General features: G+C 53.6%; 1 protein-coding gene across 1 annotated transcript in view; it reads left to right on the top strand.

Annotated features, from left to right (window-relative positions):
* Positions 1 to 20,478, top strand: part of MGAT3 (beta-1,4-mannosyl-glycoprotein 4-beta-N-acetylglucosaminyltransferase) — a 40,286-nt gene extending 19,808 nt beyond the window's left edge. Inside the window, exon 2 of the mRNA XM_064283507.1 lies at positions 15,745 to 20,478. Within this exon, the coding sequence (XP_064139577.1) occupies positions 15,746 to 17,353 (1,608 nt within the window). The 5' untranslated portion in view covers position 15,745 and the 3' untranslated portion in view covers positions 17,354 to 20,478. The remainder of the gene's footprint in view (positions 1 to 15,744) is intronic.
* The last annotated feature ends 242 nt before the right edge of the window (positions 20,479 to 20,720 follow it).

Here is a 20,720-nt window from a genome sequence, read left to right as displayed (position 1 = left end):
GTTCCTGCACTGCAGGCCGTACTATGCCCCAGGCTCTCTGAACTGGGAGTCAGAGCTGGGTTCTGGTCCAGGTGGTGGCACTTGCTTGCTGTGTGACCTTGGCCAAGTCACTCCCCTTCTCTGAGCCTCATTCCCCTCAACGGAGCCACAACAGTGTTTTTAGGCTTTTGTTTGTGTGGAAGTTTGTCTTCCGACGAAGTCTTATGAGGAGCTCCTGTATAGAAAACGGAAAAGCTGAGAGCACTGTGAAATTTCTTTGTTGGAGACTGTCCCTAGGCTTTGTCCTTTTTGTCTCCCGCTTGGTGACACTTCGTCCTCTGGCCCCAGGCATGCCTTGGGGGATGTTCAAGGGAACCTGGTTTGGGAACACCTGTTCTCAGTGCCCACAGGATGTTTCTGTGTCTCTGAGTCTAGTTCCCTCCCCTCCTCCGCAGACCCATCCAGTGGGAGTCCTGCTCCGACCTCAGAGCCCAAGTCTCCCCACTCCCTCCTCCCTCAGTCCCCCTCATCCCATAAAGCACCTGCATCAGGTTCTGGGGCCCTGGGCACCCAGGTGCCCTCACCGAATGTTCCACACACTCTTACCTGGTGCTCACTGTTCCAAGCACTTTAACTACGTGAAACCCTCCCCATGGCCCTGTGACATGGGCGCTATTGTTGTTGTGTGCTGTCGAGTTGGTTCTGACTCATAGTGACCCTGTGTACAGCAGAACGGAACACTGCCCACCCCTTTGCCATCCTCACAATCGTTATGCTTGAGCCCAGTTTTGTAGCTGTGGTGTCAGTCCATCTCATTGAAAGTCTTCTTCTTTTTCGATACCCTCTACTTTACCAGCCATGATGTCCTTCTCCAGGGGCTAGTCCCTCCTAATAACATGTCCAAGTATGTGAGACAAATTCTCACCTTCCTCGCTTTCCAGGAGCACCCTGGCTGTACTTCTTCCAAAACAGATTTGTTCGGTCTTCTGGCAGTCCATGGTGTATTCAATATTCTTTGCCGATATCATAATTCAAAGGCATCAATTCTTCTTCAGTCTTCCTTATTCATTGTCCAGCTTTTGAATGCATGTGAGGTGACTAAAAACACCATGGCTTGGGTCAGGCACACCTTAGTCCTCAAAGTGACGTCTTTGCTGTATAATGCTTTAAAGAGGTCCTTTTGCGGCAGATTTGCCCAGTGCAATGCATCATTTGATTTCCTGACTTCTGCTTCCATGGGCATTGATTGCGGATCCAAGTACAATGAAATCCTTGACAACCTCAAATCTTTTCCCTGTTTATCATGATGTTGCTTATTGGTCTACTTGTGAGGATTTTTGTTTTCTTTTTTTTTTATGTTGAGGTGTAATCCATACTGAAGGCCGTGGTCTTTGATCTTCATTAGTAAGTGCTTCAAGTCCTCTTTGCCTTCAGCAAGCAAGGTTGTGTTATCTGCAAGTTGCAGGTTGTTAGTGAGTCTTTGTCCAGTCCTGATGTTGTATTCTTATATTCTTTTTTTACTATTATATTTTAGCTCCATTTTACTGATGAGGAAACTGAGGCCCAAAGAGATGGAGAGTATCGCCCAGGGTCTCACCACCAGCATGCTCTAGAACTGGGACTCCACCCCTGCGGCTGACTGCAGGGTCTGAACCTGGCCTCCTGCTTCCCCCAGCTCTGTTGCTCACTTGGCTCCATGCACAGCCCCCTCCACAGGTCTCAGGCTGCTTGCTGTTCTCTAGCTTCTTTGCGTGTTGGGCACTGCTGACCACCCTGATGGCTGCTTCTCCTCCACGTACCTGACCGTTCCTCCATACCTCCTTCCCAGATTTTCTGGCCTGACCCCTTCCTACAACCATGTCCTGGCAGCTGTTTCAAGGCCACATTCCAGCCTGCACTGCTGCTGGTCTCACACTGCCAATCTCCTGTCTATCACTCCAGTGCCCAGGATGCCAGACAGTCCCCAGAGCTGTGTCCCTGTCTCTGCCTCCCCGCCTCAGTCACTGGATGTTTCATGAGCACCACCCTGTGCTGGGTCCTTGCTCACTACCATCCTCCACTCTGGCCCTCCTGTTCATCGTGGCCCATTCTCCCAGGTGGATACCCCTGGGTGCCCCCTTGCCCCCAGCACCACAGCCCTGGTGTCCCATCAGGGGTCCCTCCCCTCGGCTTTTCCCACTACCTCCTGCCTATTGCCCATCACTCAGTCCAGCTGGTACAGTGGACCCAGCTCCCTGCCTCCTGTCCCAGCTCAGTTTAAACTTTCATTGCCCAATATAGTGGCCACTCTACATGTGGCTATTGCTATTGAAATGCAATGAAATAATTTTAAATGAGACACACCAGTCACATTTCAAATGCCGAGTAGCCACACATAGCTCTTGGCTGTTGTTGTATTGGACAGCACAGGTCTAGAACATTCCTATTGGACCGTGCTGGCAGCTAACTTGATTGATCACTCTCAGGCACAGGTTGATGGGATGGCTCCCTGCTCAGAATCCTTCAGGGGCCTGGGGCTAAGACCAGTCTCTTCTCCACCCAGCCACCTCCCTTAAGTGGAGGCCTTGTGGGTTCTGGCCCATCTCCCTCCCAGATCCACACAGACAAGCGGAGAAATTCTCTACATCTTCCTGGACCTGAGCCTCAGTCTCCTCATCTGTAAAATGGGGATAATAATCTCTATCTCCGAGGGTGGTTGTGAGGGTAAAGCATACCTGAAGCCCCAGCCGATGCCTGGCATGTATTAAGCCTGTGATAAGTGATAACTATCATTGTCAGTAGAAATAAGGCAGTGGGGGCCAGGGGACAGATCCCGGGAGGCAGGGTAGAGATTGCTGCTGCAAGCCATATTCCTCGACAGTGGGAGCCTCGGAAGGCCTCTGAGTGGGGCATGACCCCGTCAGCTGGTGCCCGAATGTGATTAAGCTGTTTAGTGTCCAGCGTTGTCCCATAGAACATTATGGGATAGTGGAAATGTTCTGTCTGTGCTACTTATGGACCTCTGGGGACCAGAGCTGGGGTCCCGGGTGGGCCAGTGGCCCTTGCGGGGGTGGGGGTGGGTGAGTGTGGGAAGGAGGCCCCAGGGAACGGGGTGGGTGGGTCCCAGCCTTGGGAACTAACTTTCCCAAGCATGTGCCAGCTCCTCTGTGGGAAAGTTCTCAGCGGCCCTCAGGGGGCTGGGATCAGGCCGAGAGGGAGAGGCTTGGTGGCAGGAGAGAGGGCCAGGGCGCACAGGGGCGGGGTGGGGAGTGGAATGGGGGAGGGTTTGCTGTGGAGGGGGCTCCAGGGGTGGGCATTGGACTGAGAGCCTTGTGGGGAGGGGCCTTCCATGAGTCCCCTGCTGTGGCACCAATCTAGCAGGGAGCGGGGGCTGACTGTGGGGCCCAGACTCTCCTGCTGAAGGAAGATGGGCGTTCTGGTGGCCTAGGCACCCCGTCGTCTCTGAGCACTGCCTGGCTGGTCCAAGAACTGGCCTAGTTCTGCCCCCTTCTCTCTGGGCCTTGGTTCCTTCATCTGTGGGTGGGTGTAGTGGCAGCTGTCCCACCTGCCCCAGGGTGAACAGGGCTTGCAAGGACTATCTGGCCACCTGGGGCACCGGGAGTCCTTGAGCAGGCCTGGCTCCCAGAACAGACTACTGGGGTGCACTAGGGGACAAAGTTCCTGGGAATGGGGCTTCTGGAACACAGAGCCTCCCTCAGCCAGGCCGTTTGTATGGAGCCTGAAGCAGGACCCCTAAATGTGCAGCCTCTCTGGACCTAGGCCTGTCTGTCAGCACGATGCTGAGGAGCACCCAAGCCTCCCCCCGCCCCCCCGCCCAAAGTCCCGGTTTCCATCAGTTTCATTCCCACAAACTGTATAGCTGAGCAAGTAGCTTAAGTTCTTGAAGCCTCTATTTGGTCCTCTACAAAATGGGGACACGCATATCCACCTCCAGCGCTGGCCCCAAGAATCAGCCCCTGATTTCTCATCTTTACGCCCTTGCAGCAGCAGCGGCTGGCACAGGGCAAGGTCTAGTTCATGTCCCATGGCCTGGATGCCATGCTGGCTGTAGAGTGACCACCGTGTGTAGGCCTGGCTTCGTGGCGCCCTGCCTGCTGGATATCAGCCGTAGGAGTGAGTGGAACCATGAGAGAGTGGAAGGAATAAACACAGTGTCTCTTGTTTCTCACATCTTGCTGGAACGCTGGAATCTATCATGTTCTGCAGCCAGCTCTTCTCCCGCCATACCATGTGGGATCCCGGAACCTCAAGTTGGAAGGATCCTTATTTGGTTCCAGAGGCCAGGGAGAGGTGACCGCTGTCTTTTGATCTCGGAGACTATGAGTTGCTCTCCTTGGCCCCTGTGAAAATGGTGTCGAGGTCATCTGACCTCCTCTAACTTTACGAGGGGGAGGAGAGAATCACCATCAACATCAGCCTAAGGCTGATTCCTACGAAGTGAAGCAGAGGTCAGGCATGCTTCCTGTCTCCAACCTTTTTACCAATTCTGACACCAGCTGTCCCTCCCATGGTACTCTCTCCCTCTCTGCTGGGTTTGATAATTGGTTGCAATGGCCACACAGAACTCACAGACTATACTCACGGTATTGGAGTTTATTAGGGAAGTAATAACTCAGGATACAGTTCTTGTGTCAGGATGGCTCCTCAGCTGTGCCCATAGGTAGCCCTCTCCCTCAGCGCCTGAGCCCCCTTGGGCTGGCCTGTGCTCTGCTCAGGCAAGTGTAACAAAGCTCTTTAGCTCTGCTGATAAGTACCCAGATGCACCCCACTCTGCCAGGAAGCTTCCTGCCTGAAGGCACTTAGCTCTGTCACTGCATGGGTCAGCACACCCACTGTGACCACCTTTCTCCACAGGCGGGGAAGCCCACCACACTGTCTCACGCTGCTTTCCTGGTCTGCTGCCGCTGCTTCTCGCTGTCTCATGTCCTCTTTGGTGTTATAGCTCACTTTCTCTGTCTCCTGGGTCTAGGAGGTCCTTGGCACACAAGGCCCCTGGGTCTGTAGGAAATGCTTCATTCCCAGCTTTTCGTCTTGGTTCTCTTTTAAGTCTAGAGAATGACAAAACTGACCAATCCCCTCATTAGGGTTCAATACACCTTATTTGCATGGTCCTACCCTACAAGGGTGCCATGTACCTTATCTGCATTGTTATCAAGCTGTGCAATCCCCTTGGTGGGCCATAAGCACCTTATTTGCATAGTCCCACCTGATCGTTTGGTGGGAGTTACAAGACCGTGGCTAGAAAGGCCACATAAAAGTGATCCATCATACCACAGCCCCACAGAAGGAACCAAAACCATAGCAGAAGCTCCAGAGAAGCCGATTTAAGTCAGCAGAAAGAATTTCTAGCAGCCTAAAGGTCTTGGAACGGCCCACACTGTGAATTGGACAAGGAGAGGTCAGAGGGGCACTTAGCAGGGCGCTGGCCTGGGGTGAAGGCTTAGACAACACTCTTACTTAAGGACTCTTCCTACCCTGGGAGTGGGACCTGGACCCTTGGTACTGCCCAGGTTCCTGAGTTCTGGCCTTAGGTCCTCAAAGTCTAATGAGTCACTGAGACAATGCCCCATAATGTGGTAGGTGCCAGTCAGTGGAAAGTGGCCCCCAAGTGGCCTGGGCCTTTAACAAAGCCAGCCAGAAACATGGCCAGCATGTTCACTGGGGTCGTCCTCAGCAGCTGGTTGTCTGGCAGAATGTCCAAGTGGAAGGAAAGAAATAAATAGGCATTTATGGAATGCGTGCCAAGTGCCAGGTTCTGCAAGATGCTTTGACCCCTGAGTCTCCCACAGACATCTTTTACATCTGAGAAAACGGAGGCTCAGAGAGGTTTAGTGACTTGCCTGAGGACACACAGCTAGTAAGTCACAGCACTGGATTCAAACCAAAACCCCCAACTCCTGTGACTATAGAGGCTAACGCTTACTGAGCACCTACTATATGTGTGCGTACGGTTCCCAGTCCTTTACATGGGTTAACTCATTAGATTCTCATAACAATCCTATGAGATCCAAACACCTGTTGCTCTCCAGTCATTTCTCACTCATGGAGACCCTATATGTGTCAGGGTAGGGCTGTGCTCCATAGGATTTGCAATCGCTGATTTTTCAGAAGTAGATTGCCAGGCCTTTCTTCCAAGGCACTCTATAAATATATATAGAAATATATATTTTAAAAAAATCCCATTGCTGTCGAGCCAGTTCAGACTCATAGCAACCCTAGAGGACAGAGTACAACTTCCCTGTGGGGTTTCCAAGGCTGTAATCTTTACAGAAGCAAACTGCCACGTCTTTGTCCTGTGGAGCAGCTGCTGGATTTGAACTGCCAACCTTTTGGTTAATAGCCAAGAGCTTAACCCCACTGCACCACCAGGGTGCCTAGCTAGCAGCTGATAGGGTCTGTTATACCACCATTTTGTGGAGAGGGAGAATGGCAGCAAGGAGAGGTGGAGTAACTTGCCCCAAAGTCAGAGGTGGTGTTCAGACCCAGGCCATCTTAACCACTGCCCTACCCTGCACCTCAGGTGCTGCTGGACACAGAGGATGGCTGCTAAGTTGCTGCCTCCTGCCATCCTGAGGTAGAAGGAAAGTGCAGGGAGGCAGATTTCAGCTCAAAGTAAAGACGCCCTTTTTAGCAGATGGAACAGAAACCGGGGCAGCGGGGAGGACCCATCCTGGAAGGTGCTCCTGCCTGGGGATTGTGGATAGGACATTCCTGCCCAGAACAGAGACCAGGGGTGAGCTGGGTGACCTCCAAGACTCCCCCAGGCAAAGTGCCATTCCATTCCAAGAGTGTTCTGAGTGCCTAGCAGATGTGGGACATGGTTCACTGGTGGACACACAGTGGGGCACTGAGGCAGGCTGCAGGGAATTACAAGGTAGAGGCAGGGAAAGTGGTTGTTAGGATGTGAGCCTTCTGAGCCGTGGAGGAGGACAGCAGAGGGTACCCCCAGGGCCAAGCTAGGACCCTGGTCAGCGCAGGCAAGCTCAGGACCACGGAGAGCTCCACGGGCGCCTCCCGTCACCCCTGACAGCTGTCAGCCTGGGAGGCTGCCACCCGCCTGGCCAGCCAGTCACAGCTGACCTCCTCGAGCTCCTCTCTCCTCTCTGGCCAGAAGCGCTCAGCCAGACTCAACCTGACCCCGACCCTGAGGTCATGGCTGGGTCATAGGATCAGGCTCATCTGCTTTTCTGCACACCCCAGCAGCCTCCCGAGCAGAGCCCAGGGCACAAAGGAGAGAGGAGAGAAGGGGAAGAGGAGCAGTGGGAAGAGGAAGGAAGAACATCTGCCCAGCTGGTACCTTCCAGGGCAGGGCCATGGCCTCGAGTGACCTCAGAAGGAGCAGGCCCGGGTGGGTTTGTCCTGCACCTCATGGGCAAGCCTTAGCCTCTTATGTCCGGAATGATCTGGAACCACCTGGCCCATCCCCATCTGCACTCATCCATCCAGACAGGAGACCCGGGCCCAAGGGCTGGGTGCATGTCACAGGGTGTCTGGCAGCTCCGGAAGGCAGTAGGGACTCTAGGTGGGCAGAGCCTTGTGGAAACTCCTTCCTGGCACTGTCTCCCAGCTTGCCCTCCATAGCAGGCTCAAGTTTTGCCCCAGGCCTGCTTGTTGAGCCCCTTGCTCTGCTCTTTGCTGCTCAGAGACAGACGGAGCTGCCCAGTGGGTCGAGGCCCTGCTAGGGCCCACCTCTGAGCTTTTGCTCCTGCTAGGCCCACCTCCTGTAGGCTCTCCCCCTGTTCTGTGCCAGACTGAGGAATAACAATAGCAATAATAAGAGCTAACACTTATTGAGCGCTTACTGTTTGCCATGCACTTTATGTGGATTAATTTATTGAATCTTCATTTTATAGATGTGAAAACTGAGGCATAGGAAAGTATCAGCCTGCCCAAGGCCACACAGATTGGAAATAGCAGAGCCAGGATTTGAACAGTCTGGTTGCAGGCTATGCACATGGGAGTGACGGTGAGCACACTGAGGAGGCCCAGGGCAGAGCATCTACTGTGTACCACTCCCTGCCTTGGGGAGCTCACTGTCCAGTGGGAAGAGAGCCAACAAGGGGAGATGAGCCTAACGTGACGAGAGCTAGGAAAGGGGCAGGATGGGGCCGGGGCTGTGGATGGGTCTCCAATTTGATATCTCACTTGAAGGGGCAGGGCAGAGATAATTATACCCATTTTATAGATGAAATAGTTGAGGCTCAGAGAAGCCAAGTGACCTGCTTGGGCTGACAGTGGCAATCTGAACCCAGAAGACGTGGCTCCCAGCTCAGTGTTCTCTGTGGGGAGTCGGGAAGAGCCATGCAGGAAGATTTAAGGCAGGAGACATGCCAGGCTGGCTAGACAGGCTGATGGATTGGAAGAGCTCAGTATGGGCTCTGGTCTGCAGTGGGAGACGCTTGGTTTCAAGGGAGGCAGGCCCTGGTACAGAGCAGACCCCCCAGAAGTACTTGGTGAGTTGTATTGAACTGAATAAGGGCTCAAGTATGCTTTGGAGCTACCTGAAATCAGTCCTCAGCAGAAGAGGTCTGCAGAGGGGCCTCATCCTCCAAGTGCTGCCTGCCTGGTCCGGCCTGTGGGAGGCCCCAGTACCTCCTCAGCTAAAAAGGCTTCCCCAGGTAGGTCCTGACTACCATAATCCACGGGGTCCTGAGTTTTGGGAACGGTTTAAGCTAAGTGCACCCTGGGAAGTAGGGGGGCTGTGGGTCGGACAATGCCTCCTGCCAGCTCCTATGCCCAGAGCCCACAGGGAGATCAGACCCAAAGCATAGACCACTCCTCATCCCCATCCATCCTATGAAACTTCTAGACAGAGCCTGCTGTGAAAAAGACATGAGATTTGGATCTGGAGACTGGGGTTAACGTCTAGGCTCTGCCGTTAGCCAGCTCTATGACCTTGGCCACATCCCCCACTCTCTCAGCCTCAGTGTTTGTGTCTGTAGGGAAAGATGCAGTGGTTAAGCAAGGACCCCATAGAGACAGACAGCCTGTCCTGAAGTCCCAGCCCATCATATGCCAGCTACAGAGTTTTCAGGGCAGGCTGTGCAGGCAGGGATGACCTCTCCACCCAGTCACAGGCTACTCCATTATCCAGTTCCTGGAGCCAGAACTCTGATTCCTTGTTCACACCTCATACTGGTCCCTCAGCACATCCAGCTGGCACTCCCTTCAAAGTGGATTAAGAAAATTTAACAACACACTATTAAACCAAGGAAGAAATCAAGAGAGAAATAAAGAAAAAAATACTTGGAGTTGAATGAAAATGAAAATACAGCATACTAAAATCTTTGGGATGCAGCCAAGGCGGTGCTCAGAGGAAAATGTATGGCAACAAACACCTACATTATAAAAGACGTGGAAACTGTTGAATTGGTGTATGTTTTGCTGCGTATATTCTCAACAACAACAAAACAAATGAAATTTTAAAAAAGAAGAAGAAACCTCTCAAATCAATAGCCTAACTCTACAATTGAGGAACCAGAAAAAGAAGAACAAACGAAGCCTAAAACTAGTTTCAGAAGTGGATTCAGAATCTGACCACCGCCACACTCCACCACCCTGGCCAAAGCCAGCTCCACCTCTCACCTAGATGGTGCAGCTGGCCTGCTCTGCCCTCAGTGCCCACAGTCTGTTCCCAACACAGCAGCCCACATGGCCCTGTTAACACCTAACTTGGGGCACATTCCTCCTCTGCCTAGAATCCTCCAGCAAAAGCCATGTTTCTAACCATGGCCCAGGCCTACATGATCTGGGCTTGTCCATCTCCCTCCCATCTCACCTTGCCTGCTTCACTCCACTCCCACCTGAGCACTGGCTGTTCCATCTGCCCAGAATACTCTTCCCTGCACCCTCGCCTGCTTCAAGACTTTACTCAAACGTCATTCCTTGTTTATCACTGACCTTACTCCCCCTCCTGCCCTTTCCCCTACTTTATTTTTCCCCAGAGCTCAACTCTTTCTAACCTATTTGACTTTCTAGCCTATTTGACTCTTTTAACATTCCTAGTTTATTGTAGTGTCCTTGCCCTGTCCCCTCTGTATTCCCAGCACCTAGCACAGTGCCTGGCGTACAGTGAGCTCCCAATAAATAGTTGCCAATGGAATGAATGATATGGGTTAAGTCCGGTAGTAATGATACCCAGAGGGGCATAGTGAGGACTAGAGTTGTCCTCACTGGTAACTGGTGGACTCTTCATGGAGTCCCTGTGCCCTGACTTGGGTTGAACTTGGCAGGTAGAGGAGGCCCTGGGCAGCTTTGCCACTAGATAAAATCCCATTATTGACCTCACAGAATGGAGTATGACCCTTACAAATTGTGTGACCCTGAGCAAGTTACATCATCTCTGTGGCCTCAGTCTCCTCATCTGCAAAATGGGGATAAAAATGGTACCCGCTTTATGTTGGGAGGCTTCAAGGAAGTCCTATGTAATGTGCTCAGGGCAGTACCCAGCACGTAAGCTTTATCGTCATGTGATCGACCTCAGTGTACCGTTACACCTGGAGGCTTCTCAATGACATTTTGTAATGAAGGCGAGAACACTGCCTGCTGGGGCCCACTTTGGTTCCATGACTTTAGCCCACAGCAAGGCCACCTGTACTGGGGAGAATATGTATCTCAGTGTAATATGGGACAGAGACCTGGCTCGGGAACTAGACTACGTTCGTGTCCCCACTCTGCCACCTTCCCAATGCATGAGTTGGGAGCAGTCTTGTCACCTGGCTGAGTCTCAGTTTCCCCATCTGTGAAGAACAGGACAGCTATGACAATGTCCCTGGGTACTAAGAGACTCCCATGAGCCCCAGGTGCCAATGCTTGTTTATTTTTTCAGCTTCCTCCTTATACACCACCTCAGTCAAAAAATGGACATGAAACACTTACCAAAATATGAGAAGGTAAGAGGGGCTCGGGCAGAGGAGAACAGAGGCTGCAGAACTGTGTGCAGCTGGGCAGGAAGGTGCCGTAGACACGTGCCTGTGAGGCGACCGTCACTTACTGTGACCTGAGCCCCTGGGCAGCCCAAGTGACACCAGACACGCACCAGTGCCATGATCTTCAGCAGCAGCCAGTCTGAGGCCTTACGCGGGGCTGCTGCCCTGAAGGCCCCAGTGAGTCAGAGGGGAGAGCAGTCATGTCTTAGGCCATCCTCTGAGGGCACAGCTCACAGTGTAACCAGATCCCGGGTACCCGCTGGCCAGGGAGCCATGGGGCACCTGGGTCAGCCTGACCTCCCAGGCCCACAGGGTGTCACCTGTCTCCCCGAGCTTTGCTCACCTTGCAGGCCTTTGTTCACTAACACCCAGGGAGTTAATCTGAGTGGCTGCCCCAGGCCCTGCCCTTCAAGAGCTCACAGGCCATTTCAGTCCGACAAAGGCTGGGGTTGGGGTGTGCCCACAGAGTTGGTGCCAAGTAGGGAGAAAATCCTCACAGAGACTGAGCTGTCATGCCACGTCCTGAAGTCTCTTGGGTGGGTCACTCTGAAGACTTCCGCCATGCACCCTATTCCTGGTCCCTGCCTCTGTCAGGGCTGACCCCTCTGTCCATGGCCGCCTGCCAGCCTGGCTTACCTGGCCTCATTTTGCCAATGCAGGGCTGGAATCCAGTGTGGACAGCAGAGCCCGGAAGACTCACCTCAAAGTGTTGCCAGTGAGCAATCCCCTTCCTGTCCTCCCCAAACCAGTAGAGACCAGGCCCCCTCAGCTCTGACATTTACAGAGGTCAGGTCTCCACCCCCAATTGTCCTGCCTGCCTGCAGCCGGCTATGCCAGCCACCAGGCAGGTAGCAGGGAGCTGGCGTTTAAACTGTAGGACACCTTGGCCTTATAATATGAGCACCACTGGCCCATAGGACAAGCCACGTGACTCTACCTCTCTGGCTCTCCCAGAACTCCTCCCAGAGATGCGGCTGTGCAAGACCTGTGGCACAGGAGGGGAGCCATCCGAGCCCAAGTCCCAGCTCTGTGACTTTGAACAGGTCCCCAAAGCCCCCCAGGTCCTGCTTTCCTCCTCTGTAAAATGAAGGGGTTGGGCAAGATGGTCCTTAAAATTTATTCTACATCAAACATTTTGTGATTCTGTACCTTATGACCATGTAGCTTAGAGGAAATTATGTTAGGGGCTCCCAGCCCCCAGCAGTCAAAGGAACAAAAGCTCAGTGAGCGCCCATGGCACACCAGGCACTCTGCTAGGCTGTCAGCACATTAAACTTATCTAATCCTCCATAGCCCTGTACCCATTTCACAGATGGAGAAACTGAGATTCAGAGAGGTGAAGAGCCTTGCTTAAGGTCACAGTAGTTTGAAACCAAGTGTGTATCTTTCCACTCTACCCTACTGTCATCAGAGTTATGAAATGAGTGGGTGTGTGTGACAGCAAGGCACCCAAATGACCGAGAGAAAGAAACAGAGAAGAAGTAAAGAGAAGCCACAGAAAGGAACATTTTAAGGAAAAGAATGTTCCAGGTAAGAAGGACAGGGTCCCACTCACAGGGATCTATGGAAAGGGAAATGAAGACACTAGGTGCCAGAGGCCAGATTGCTTTCTCAGCCCCTCTTGTGACTTGGTGGGTTTCCCCAGCCAAGTCACTGGTCCCACTCAGCTTTCTCATGGTAAGTGGGTATAGTCTCCTAGCCTGCCTGCCCACCCCTCTGGGCTTGAGGATCAAGTAAGTTCACGGGTGCTCGTTAAAATCAGGAACTTTTTGTTGCTGGGCAGGGTTATTCCTAAAATGAACGGTGCATCCCAATCCAAAGTGTAGTTAATAGTCATGTGCCACAGTGTCAGTGTGGGGGTTAACTTTGCCCAGAGAATCTGGCCTTTGCCCTTGATTTCTGAGATAACTTCGAAAGCTTTAGAATTTCCTCAGTGATTAAAGTGTCTTTGAGGAGGCCTCTAAACCAAACCTACCTAACAGGCTATGGCTGGCCAGGCCAGAAAGACCAACCATGGTATCAGCTTACCTCATGGGGGAGGTGTTGGGGCAATGATTCAATCAACCATGCCTACATAATGAGGCCCCAGTAAAGGCTCTGGACACGGAAGCTCCCTGGGCTTCCTGGTTGGCGATAGACATCAGTGCATGTGGGATGGTAAAGCTTCCCTTCTGGGGACACAGAAGTTGCATGTTGAGATCCCCCCCAAACCTCACCCTGTGTGTTTCTCTTCATCTTTTTGCTACAATAAAACTATAATAGCAAGTGTAGCACTTTCAGGAGTTCTGTGAGTCCTAGTGAATTATCAGATCTGAGGGAGTAGTAGAAGCCAGCAGGTCAGAAGTGTGGGGGGGCTGGAGACCCCTAAGCTTACAGCTGGAATCCTGAGGCGGTAGTGGGGAAGCCCCTGAATTTGTAGCCAGCACGTTAGAAGGAGATACTGCATGGTTTAAAGTCAGGAAAGGTGTGCATCAGGATTGTATCCTTTCACCAATTCATTCAGTCTGTATGCCGAGCAAATAATCCAAGAAGCTGGACTATATGAAAAAGAACGGGGCATCAGGATTGGAGGAAGACTAACAACCTGTAATATCCAGATGACTCACCTAGCTTGCGGAAAGTGACGAGGACTTGAAGCACTTACTGATGAAGATCAAAGACTGCAGCCTTCAGTATAGATTGTACTTCAACATAAAGAAAACAAAAATCCTCACAACTGGACCAATGAGCAACATCATGATAAATGGAGAAAATATTGAAGTTGTCAAGGATTTCATTTTACTTGGATCCACAATCAATGCCCTTGGAAGCAGCAGTCAGGAAATCAAACGACGCGTTGTATTGGGCAAATCTGCTGCAAAGGACCTCTTCAAAGTGTTAAAAAAAAAAGTCATTTTGAGGACTAAGGTGCACCTGAGCCAAGCCATGGTATTTCCAGTCTCCTCATATGCATGTGAAACCTGGACCGTGAATAAGGAAAACCAAGGAAGAATTGATGCCTTTAAATTATGGTGTTGGCAAAGAATATTGAATATACCATGGACTGCCAGAAGAACGAACAAATCTGTTGTGGAAGAAGTACAGCTAGGGTGCTCTTAGAAGCAAGGACAGTGAGACTTCCTCCCATGTACTTTGGACATTATCAGGAGTGATCAGTCCCTGGAGAAGGACACCATGCTTGGTAAAATAGAGGGTCATCAAAAAAGAGGAAGCCCCTCAATGAAATAGATTGACACAGTGGCTGGAACAATGGCTCAGGCATACTAATGATTGTGAGAATGGTGCAGGACTGGGCAGTGTTTCGTTCTGTTGTACATAGGGTCACTATGAGTAGGAACCAACTTGTTGGCACCTAACAACAACAACAGGGTAGAAGCGAGGGTGTTGTGAGGACCCCCAAGTTTGCAGCTGATGTCGGAAGTCTTGGGTAGACTTGGCACTCTGGAGGACTATGCCTTTTAACTTGGGAGGTCTGACCTGCTTCCGGGTAGTTGGGGTCAGAGGAAGAGGTGCCGTGCGTGCCGTTGGAATAGGAATTGAAGCAGTAAGGATGGATTGAAACTGATCAATACGTTTGGTGTCAGAGAAGTGGGATTTGATTTCCACGCTGCCAGTTTCTTGGTGGTGACAAATGTATCCTGGTGATGTGAAATGTTCACAGCAGCAGAAACTGTGAGAAGTGTAAGGGAACTCTGTACTATCTTTCTATCTTGGCAACTTTTTTGAAAATCTGCATATATTCTGAAACAAAAAAAGATTAATTAAATTAAAAAAAAAAGAATATGCAAAGATCTCCATTCCACAACTGTATGTCATAGCCACAGCCTAACTGATAAATTAAGCTTTGTAAATGTATAAATAGAGAATGGTTAGATAAAGAGGGATCCGTTCAAAATAACCATGGAAAATAATGTGGATTTAAAAGGACATGGTAGGTTTATTTCTACTGGTATGAAATCTCTTTATCGCTGGTTGAGGAAAACAATTTGGTTAGACTCAATGTCCAATATGACAGTATTTATGCAGAATATTAAACTAAGAATAGAAACATGTTAATGGGAGATAAATAACTGAAATTGCATATAAACCCAGCCAGACACCTCACCAAAGGGGTAACACTTTTTATGCCTGGAGATCAGTCTCATACTGGGCCTGGGGTAATGAAGGGGGATTTTGACTTAATTGTATTCTTTAGTTATGTTAGCGTTAATGTGAACTGTTGAGACCTGCGAATTTTTTCAATAAGAAAGTATTCAAAAGATTTGCCAATGTATCCTCCAAAAATAGAGAAGTCAGTAAATAACTTAGGACAAGAATAGCACCCTGGGGCAGTGAAGGGTGAGGACCCCACGTGGGCAGCCTGCCAGCCCCCTCCCTGGGCCTGGAAGCCCCCTTGGCAGGTTTTACACTGCAGAGTTGAGCTTTTCCCAGGATGCATTGTGTTCCTGGAGCAAAGCCTAGCGATGCAGCTGGTACAGCCAGGGTGGGGGAGGGCAGAGGAGGAACAGGGCTGCAGAGGGTGTATGCAGTGGCCTGGGGTCCCTGAGCAAGGTCTCAGGGCTGTGGGAGCAGGGAGGAGAGCCCTGGCTGAGCCAGGAGGGGCGTTTCCTTCATGCTGGGGCTTCCGGGGGTACTGGGGGCATCGAGTTGAATTTGCAGTCTTGACTCCTTCAGGGCAGGAGGCTACACCATGCAGAAGGCAGGCACTAGCCAGGACATTCACAAACACGGTGGCAGCAAAGGCCTGCTCAGGTCCCCCGTCTGGGAGGCGGGCTCAGGCTGCCTGGCCCAGGTCTGCAGGCCGCTGACCCGTCTGCTCTCTCCTTCTCCCCTTCAGGATGAAGATGAGACGCTACAAGCTCTTTCTCATGTTCTGTATGGCCGGCCTGTGCCTCATCTCCTTCCTGCACTTCTTTAAGACCCTGTCCTATGTCACCTTCCCCCGCGAACTGGCCTCTCTCAGTCCTAACCTCGTGTCCAGCTTCTTCTGGAACAATGCTCCCGTCACGCCCCAGGCCAGCCCTGAGCCGGATGGCCCGGACCTGCTGCGTACCCCGCTCTACTCCCACTCGCCCTTGCTCCAGCCACTGCCCCCGAGCAAGGCCTCCGAGGAGCTCCACCGCATGGACTTCGTGCTGCCCGAGGACACCACCGAGTATTTCGTCCGCACCAAAGCCGGGGGCGTCTGCTTCAAGCAAGGTACCAAAATGCTGGAGAAGCCGCCACCGGGGAGGCCGGAGGAGAAGCCGGAGGGCGGGGATGGCTCCGCCGCCGCCGCCCGGGGCCCTGCTCGCCGCCCGCTGAGCACCAGGGAGCGGCTGGGGAGCCGGGGCGCGCGGCGCAAGTGGGTGGAGTGCGTGTGCCTGCCCGGCTGGCACGGGCCCAGCTGCGGGGTGCCCACCGTGGTGCAGTACTCGAACCTGCCCACCAAGGAGCGGCTGGTGCCCCGGGAGGTGCCGCGGCGGGTCATCAACGCCATCAACATCAACCACGAGTTCGACCTGCTGGACGTGCGCTTCCATGAGCTGGGCGACGTGGTGGACGCCTTCGTGGTGTGCGAGTCCAACTTCACTGCCTACGGCGAGCCGCGGCCACTCAAGTTCCGGGAGATGCTGACCAACGGCACCTTCGAGTACATCCGCCACAAGGTGCTCTACGTCTTCCTGGACCACTTCCCGCCCGGGGGACGGCAGGACGGCTGGATCGCCGACGACTACCTGCGCACCTTCCTGACGCAGGACGGCGTCTCCCGGCTGCGCAACCTGCGGCCCGACGACGTCTTCATCATCGACGACGCCGACGAGATCCCCGCCCGCGACGGCGTCCTCTTCCTCAAGCTCTACGACGGCTGGACGGAGCCCTTCGCCTTCCACATGCGCAAGTCGCTCTACGGCTTCTTCTGGAAGCAGCCGGGCACCCTGGAGGTGGTGTCGGGCTGCACGGTGGACATGCTGCAGACGGTCTACGGGCTGGACGGCATCCGCCTGCGTCGTCGCCAGTACTACACCATGCCCAGCTTCCGGCAGTACGAGAACCGCACGGGCCACATCCTGGTGCAGTGGTCGCTGGGCAGCCCGCTGCACTTCGCCGGCTGGCACTGCTCCTGGTGCTTCAGGCCCGAGGGCATCTACTACAAGCTCGTGTCTGCCCAGAACGGTGACTTCCCCCGCTGGGGGGACTACGAGGACAAAAGGGACCTCAACTACATCCGGAGCCTGATCCGCACCGGCGGCTGGTTTGATGGCACGCAGCAGGAGTACCCACCAGCTGATCCCAGCGAACACATGTACGCCCCTAAGTACCTGCTCAAGAACTACAACCGGTTCCGCTACCTGCTGGAAAACCCCTACCAGGAGCCCGAGAGTACTGCGGCAGGTGGCGGGCGAAACAAGGATGGGGAGGGCAGGCTGCCAGCCAGGGGCCATTTAGACATGGTTGAAGGCTAAGGCCACATGATCTAGCTGGGCCAGTGGTGGGTGAAGGTGGCAGCTGCCCCGAGTATTATCTTCCTGCCACCTTCTGCCTTCCCGGGTGGTTCTTGAGAGAACCAGGAGTGAGTGGGTGATGGGTGGATGGGTGGGGGTCTTCCCTACTCAAGCCCTCCTGAATCAAGGGTCAGGCCTCCGGGCTTAACAACATGCTTCCTGGTCAGGAGAGGAGGGCAGACCCAGACAGATGTCTGTGCAGCCCTTTTTCCCTCCAGGAGTGCTGTGGCCAGGAGGTGCCAGTGGAGAATGCATGATTGGTCCTGGGGGCAGGGGAGGGTGGGGAGGGGAGTGTGCCAGAATTCACTTGGGCCAAGGCTTGGGAGCTGGGGCTCCAGCCAGGAGAAGCCAGCCACTGGGCATCTGGGGGCTTTGGAGCTGCAGTGGGAAAGGGAGTACCAGGAGGTCTTGGGGCTGTGGACATAGATGCGTTTGGGTCCAGGAGGAAGAGGGGACAGCAGGTGGGAGGGGATGAGAGCAGCATACAGCTGGGAGGAGATGCTGGTGGGGGCTTTGCAGTGCACTCAGAACGGTGGGTGGGAGAGAAGAGGATGCCCCGCCAGCCCCCAGGACACCAGCCCCTTGGGGCCGACATAGGCGTGGTTCTCAGACCTGGCCTTGACTTTCCTTCTTACTTTTTATATTCCTCTTTGTGGGATGCCCACTGAGTGCTTGCAGGGCCAGGACTGCAGTTCTCGGGATGGGATATGAGTGGGTCAGGCCTGCAGGGGTGGGAGGGGAAGACACTGACAAGATACCTCTGATCAGTCACCCTCTCCCCTCCATCACCCTCCCTGCCGGGACTCAGAAGCCCAGCTCTTCACTATCTCAGGTGGAATCACTCTTGGGCCCCTCTTTGGGGCTGGCTAGGGGCCAAAAAGGGACCACAAGACTCCCCTGAGCCCAAGAAGGGACTTTAAGGCCAGTTATATGATATCCCATTCCTCTAACTCTGCCTACGGGGGGAGGGAGTATACTTGCTGGGGTAGGTTCTAAGCTGCTGTAATTAAGAGACTCCAAAATACAGTGGTTTACCAAAACAAAAACTTATTTCTAATTTAAGTGTCTAGAGGGAGATGATCCAGAGCTAGTAGGGCAGCTCTGCTTTCCTTCATACACACCTTCCCACTCTGGATGCAGAGTGGCTGCTGCAGCTCCCACCATCACATGTGCATCCAAGCCTGGGGGAAGCAGAGAAAGGCAAGGGTAGTGAACACTTTTTCCCTTTAAGGGTAGGAACCAGAAGTGGCACAGTGACTTGTGGTTGCATCTCATTGGCCAAGACTTAGTCACATGGCTACAATTAGCTGCAAGGGGAGATGGGAAATACAGTCTTCAGTTGAGTTGCCAGGTACCCAGCCTCAGCTTGGGAGTTCTCTTATTAAAGGCAGGAAAAGAGGATGGATCCGGGGAACAAGTAGCATCTTTGGCACAGGGGGAGGGGAAGAGAGGCTGGAAATAACTGCTTCTGTCCTAGGTTCCTGCCCTCATTGTTCAGAGCTTCTGGAACAGTCAGGGCTGGGGCGTGGTGGGAGCCTGCAGCTGGTGGGCAGGATGAAGGCCCCGTTCCCAGGGGCCCCTCAGTCGTTTATACAGTGAGGCCAGTTGGCGTCGTCTGCCTGTGGAATGGTCCATGTTTGTGTGTGCGTGTATATTTATGGGCATGGGTGCATGCTTGGTGTGTCTTTGTACATGTCTGTATCAATGTGTCCCTGTAAATACATGCTTGTGTGTGGGTGTGGAAGTGGGGCCCAGGCACCCCCAGGGCCCCAAGCCTGTGGCTACCTCCTGCAGCCTCCCCCACCCCAAGATGGCTGAGGCCAGAAGCCCTCAGGGAGCCTGAGAAGGGGAGGCAGGGTCTGTCTGTCTGTCAGTCAGTCAGTCTTTCAGTGGAAGGAATGAGAATCTTCTGACCTGAGGCCAGCACAGCTGAGCGCCCACTACCTCCCCAGCCCTCCTCTCCCCAACCACACCCCCCACCCCAATCTCCAGCTGGGACTTCCTGGGCCAGGAGAGCAGGCGTCTCCCTTGCCACCGCTCTCTCAGGGAGATGCCCAGTGATGTGGGGAGCTGACCAGCCGACAGCCTCTGGCAGGCAGGCGTGAAGCAGACTAGGGGGCTCTGGTGCCCCCCATTCTCCCTCCTGTCCAGGGGATGCCCCCGAGGGAACCCCTCCTCTGGAGGTACAGCAGCCCCTCTCTGTCCTTGTTGGGTCTGAGAGGTGGCCCAAGAGGTCACAGTGCCCCCGTGACTGTGTCAACAGGCCTGGCCCACCCTCCTTAGTGCCTCTGCTCACCCCCTGAGGGACCATCTGGGGGCCGCACTGAGGGGAGAGCATGTCACCCCCTCCCCCGTCTGCCACGTCCTCCCCAGACCGGGAGCTCCTGAATTCTGCCTGGGCCCAGCCCAGGGCCTCCCTCCCACCACCCTACACCTTCAGCTGCTGCAGGGTGACCCCTTCCCTGCCTTGCAGGGGTCTCTGGCCTCCAGGTCACCGCCCCAGGGGCAAGTCAAGGAAGAGGGGGAAGCCTGGCCAGCAGGTGGAAAGGAGGACTGTCAGGGCGGAGCCTGGGCTGGGGCTGGGGCTGGAGCGCGTCACTCACACACAGTCACATCATACACTGGGAATGGGGGGAGCAGCCGGAGAGCCGGGGCCACCCCCCCAGTATGAAGGGAAATCAAACTGTGAAGGCGGACGGCTGGGCGCCACTGGCCCTATCCCCCTGCCTAGATTTCTTCCTCCAGAACCAAGGACGCCGAGCCGTGCCATCCAGGGGGTTCGGTTGCCCAGTGCCAGGCACTACCCGGGCCACACTGGTTGCTGGGGATGACGGGCACAGGAGAGCTTTGGGGGCAAAGGTCACAGTCAGGGTGGGGGAAGCAGGCCTCGCCCTAGCAGAGGTAGGGCCCTGGGAAATGTGTAATTTAAGGACATCAATAATAATAGTAGTAATATTTTTTTTGTAAGGAAAAATGAATATGTACATTCTGAAATCATTTTCTCTGTAAATGGTTGGATTTCATTTCACCCTTAAAGGGATGCTTAAAGGAGAAGATACTGTTAATAATAAAACAGCTACAAAGTCTGAAGGGTGTGCACGTGTGGCTAGTTTGGGGGTTCCCTGGGGCACAGTGGGGCTCGAGCAGTGGCTCTGGTCTTGCTAAGATGCTTTGGCCACTTGGGGCTGGATCATGGATCTTCCAAGGACCAGCAAACAGTGGGGAGAGGGGGTGTGTATGGAGCACCCTCACTTGGGGTGGGTGGCCCCAACCTGGGGAGCGCCCTCCCCTCCCAGAGGTGGAAACGAGCTCAGAAAGGGAAAACTGT

This window comes from Loxodonta africana, chromosome 4, assembly GCF_030014295.1.
Source record: "Loxodonta africana isolate mLoxAfr1 chromosome 4, mLoxAfr1.hap2, whole genome shotgun sequence".
Taxonomy (NCBI): domain Eukaryota; kingdom Metazoa; phylum Chordata; class Mammalia; order Proboscidea; family Elephantidae; genus Loxodonta; species Loxodonta africana.
The sequence above is the reverse complement of the archived record's forward strand: the minus strand, read 5'-3'. Positions and strand labels throughout refer to the sequence as shown.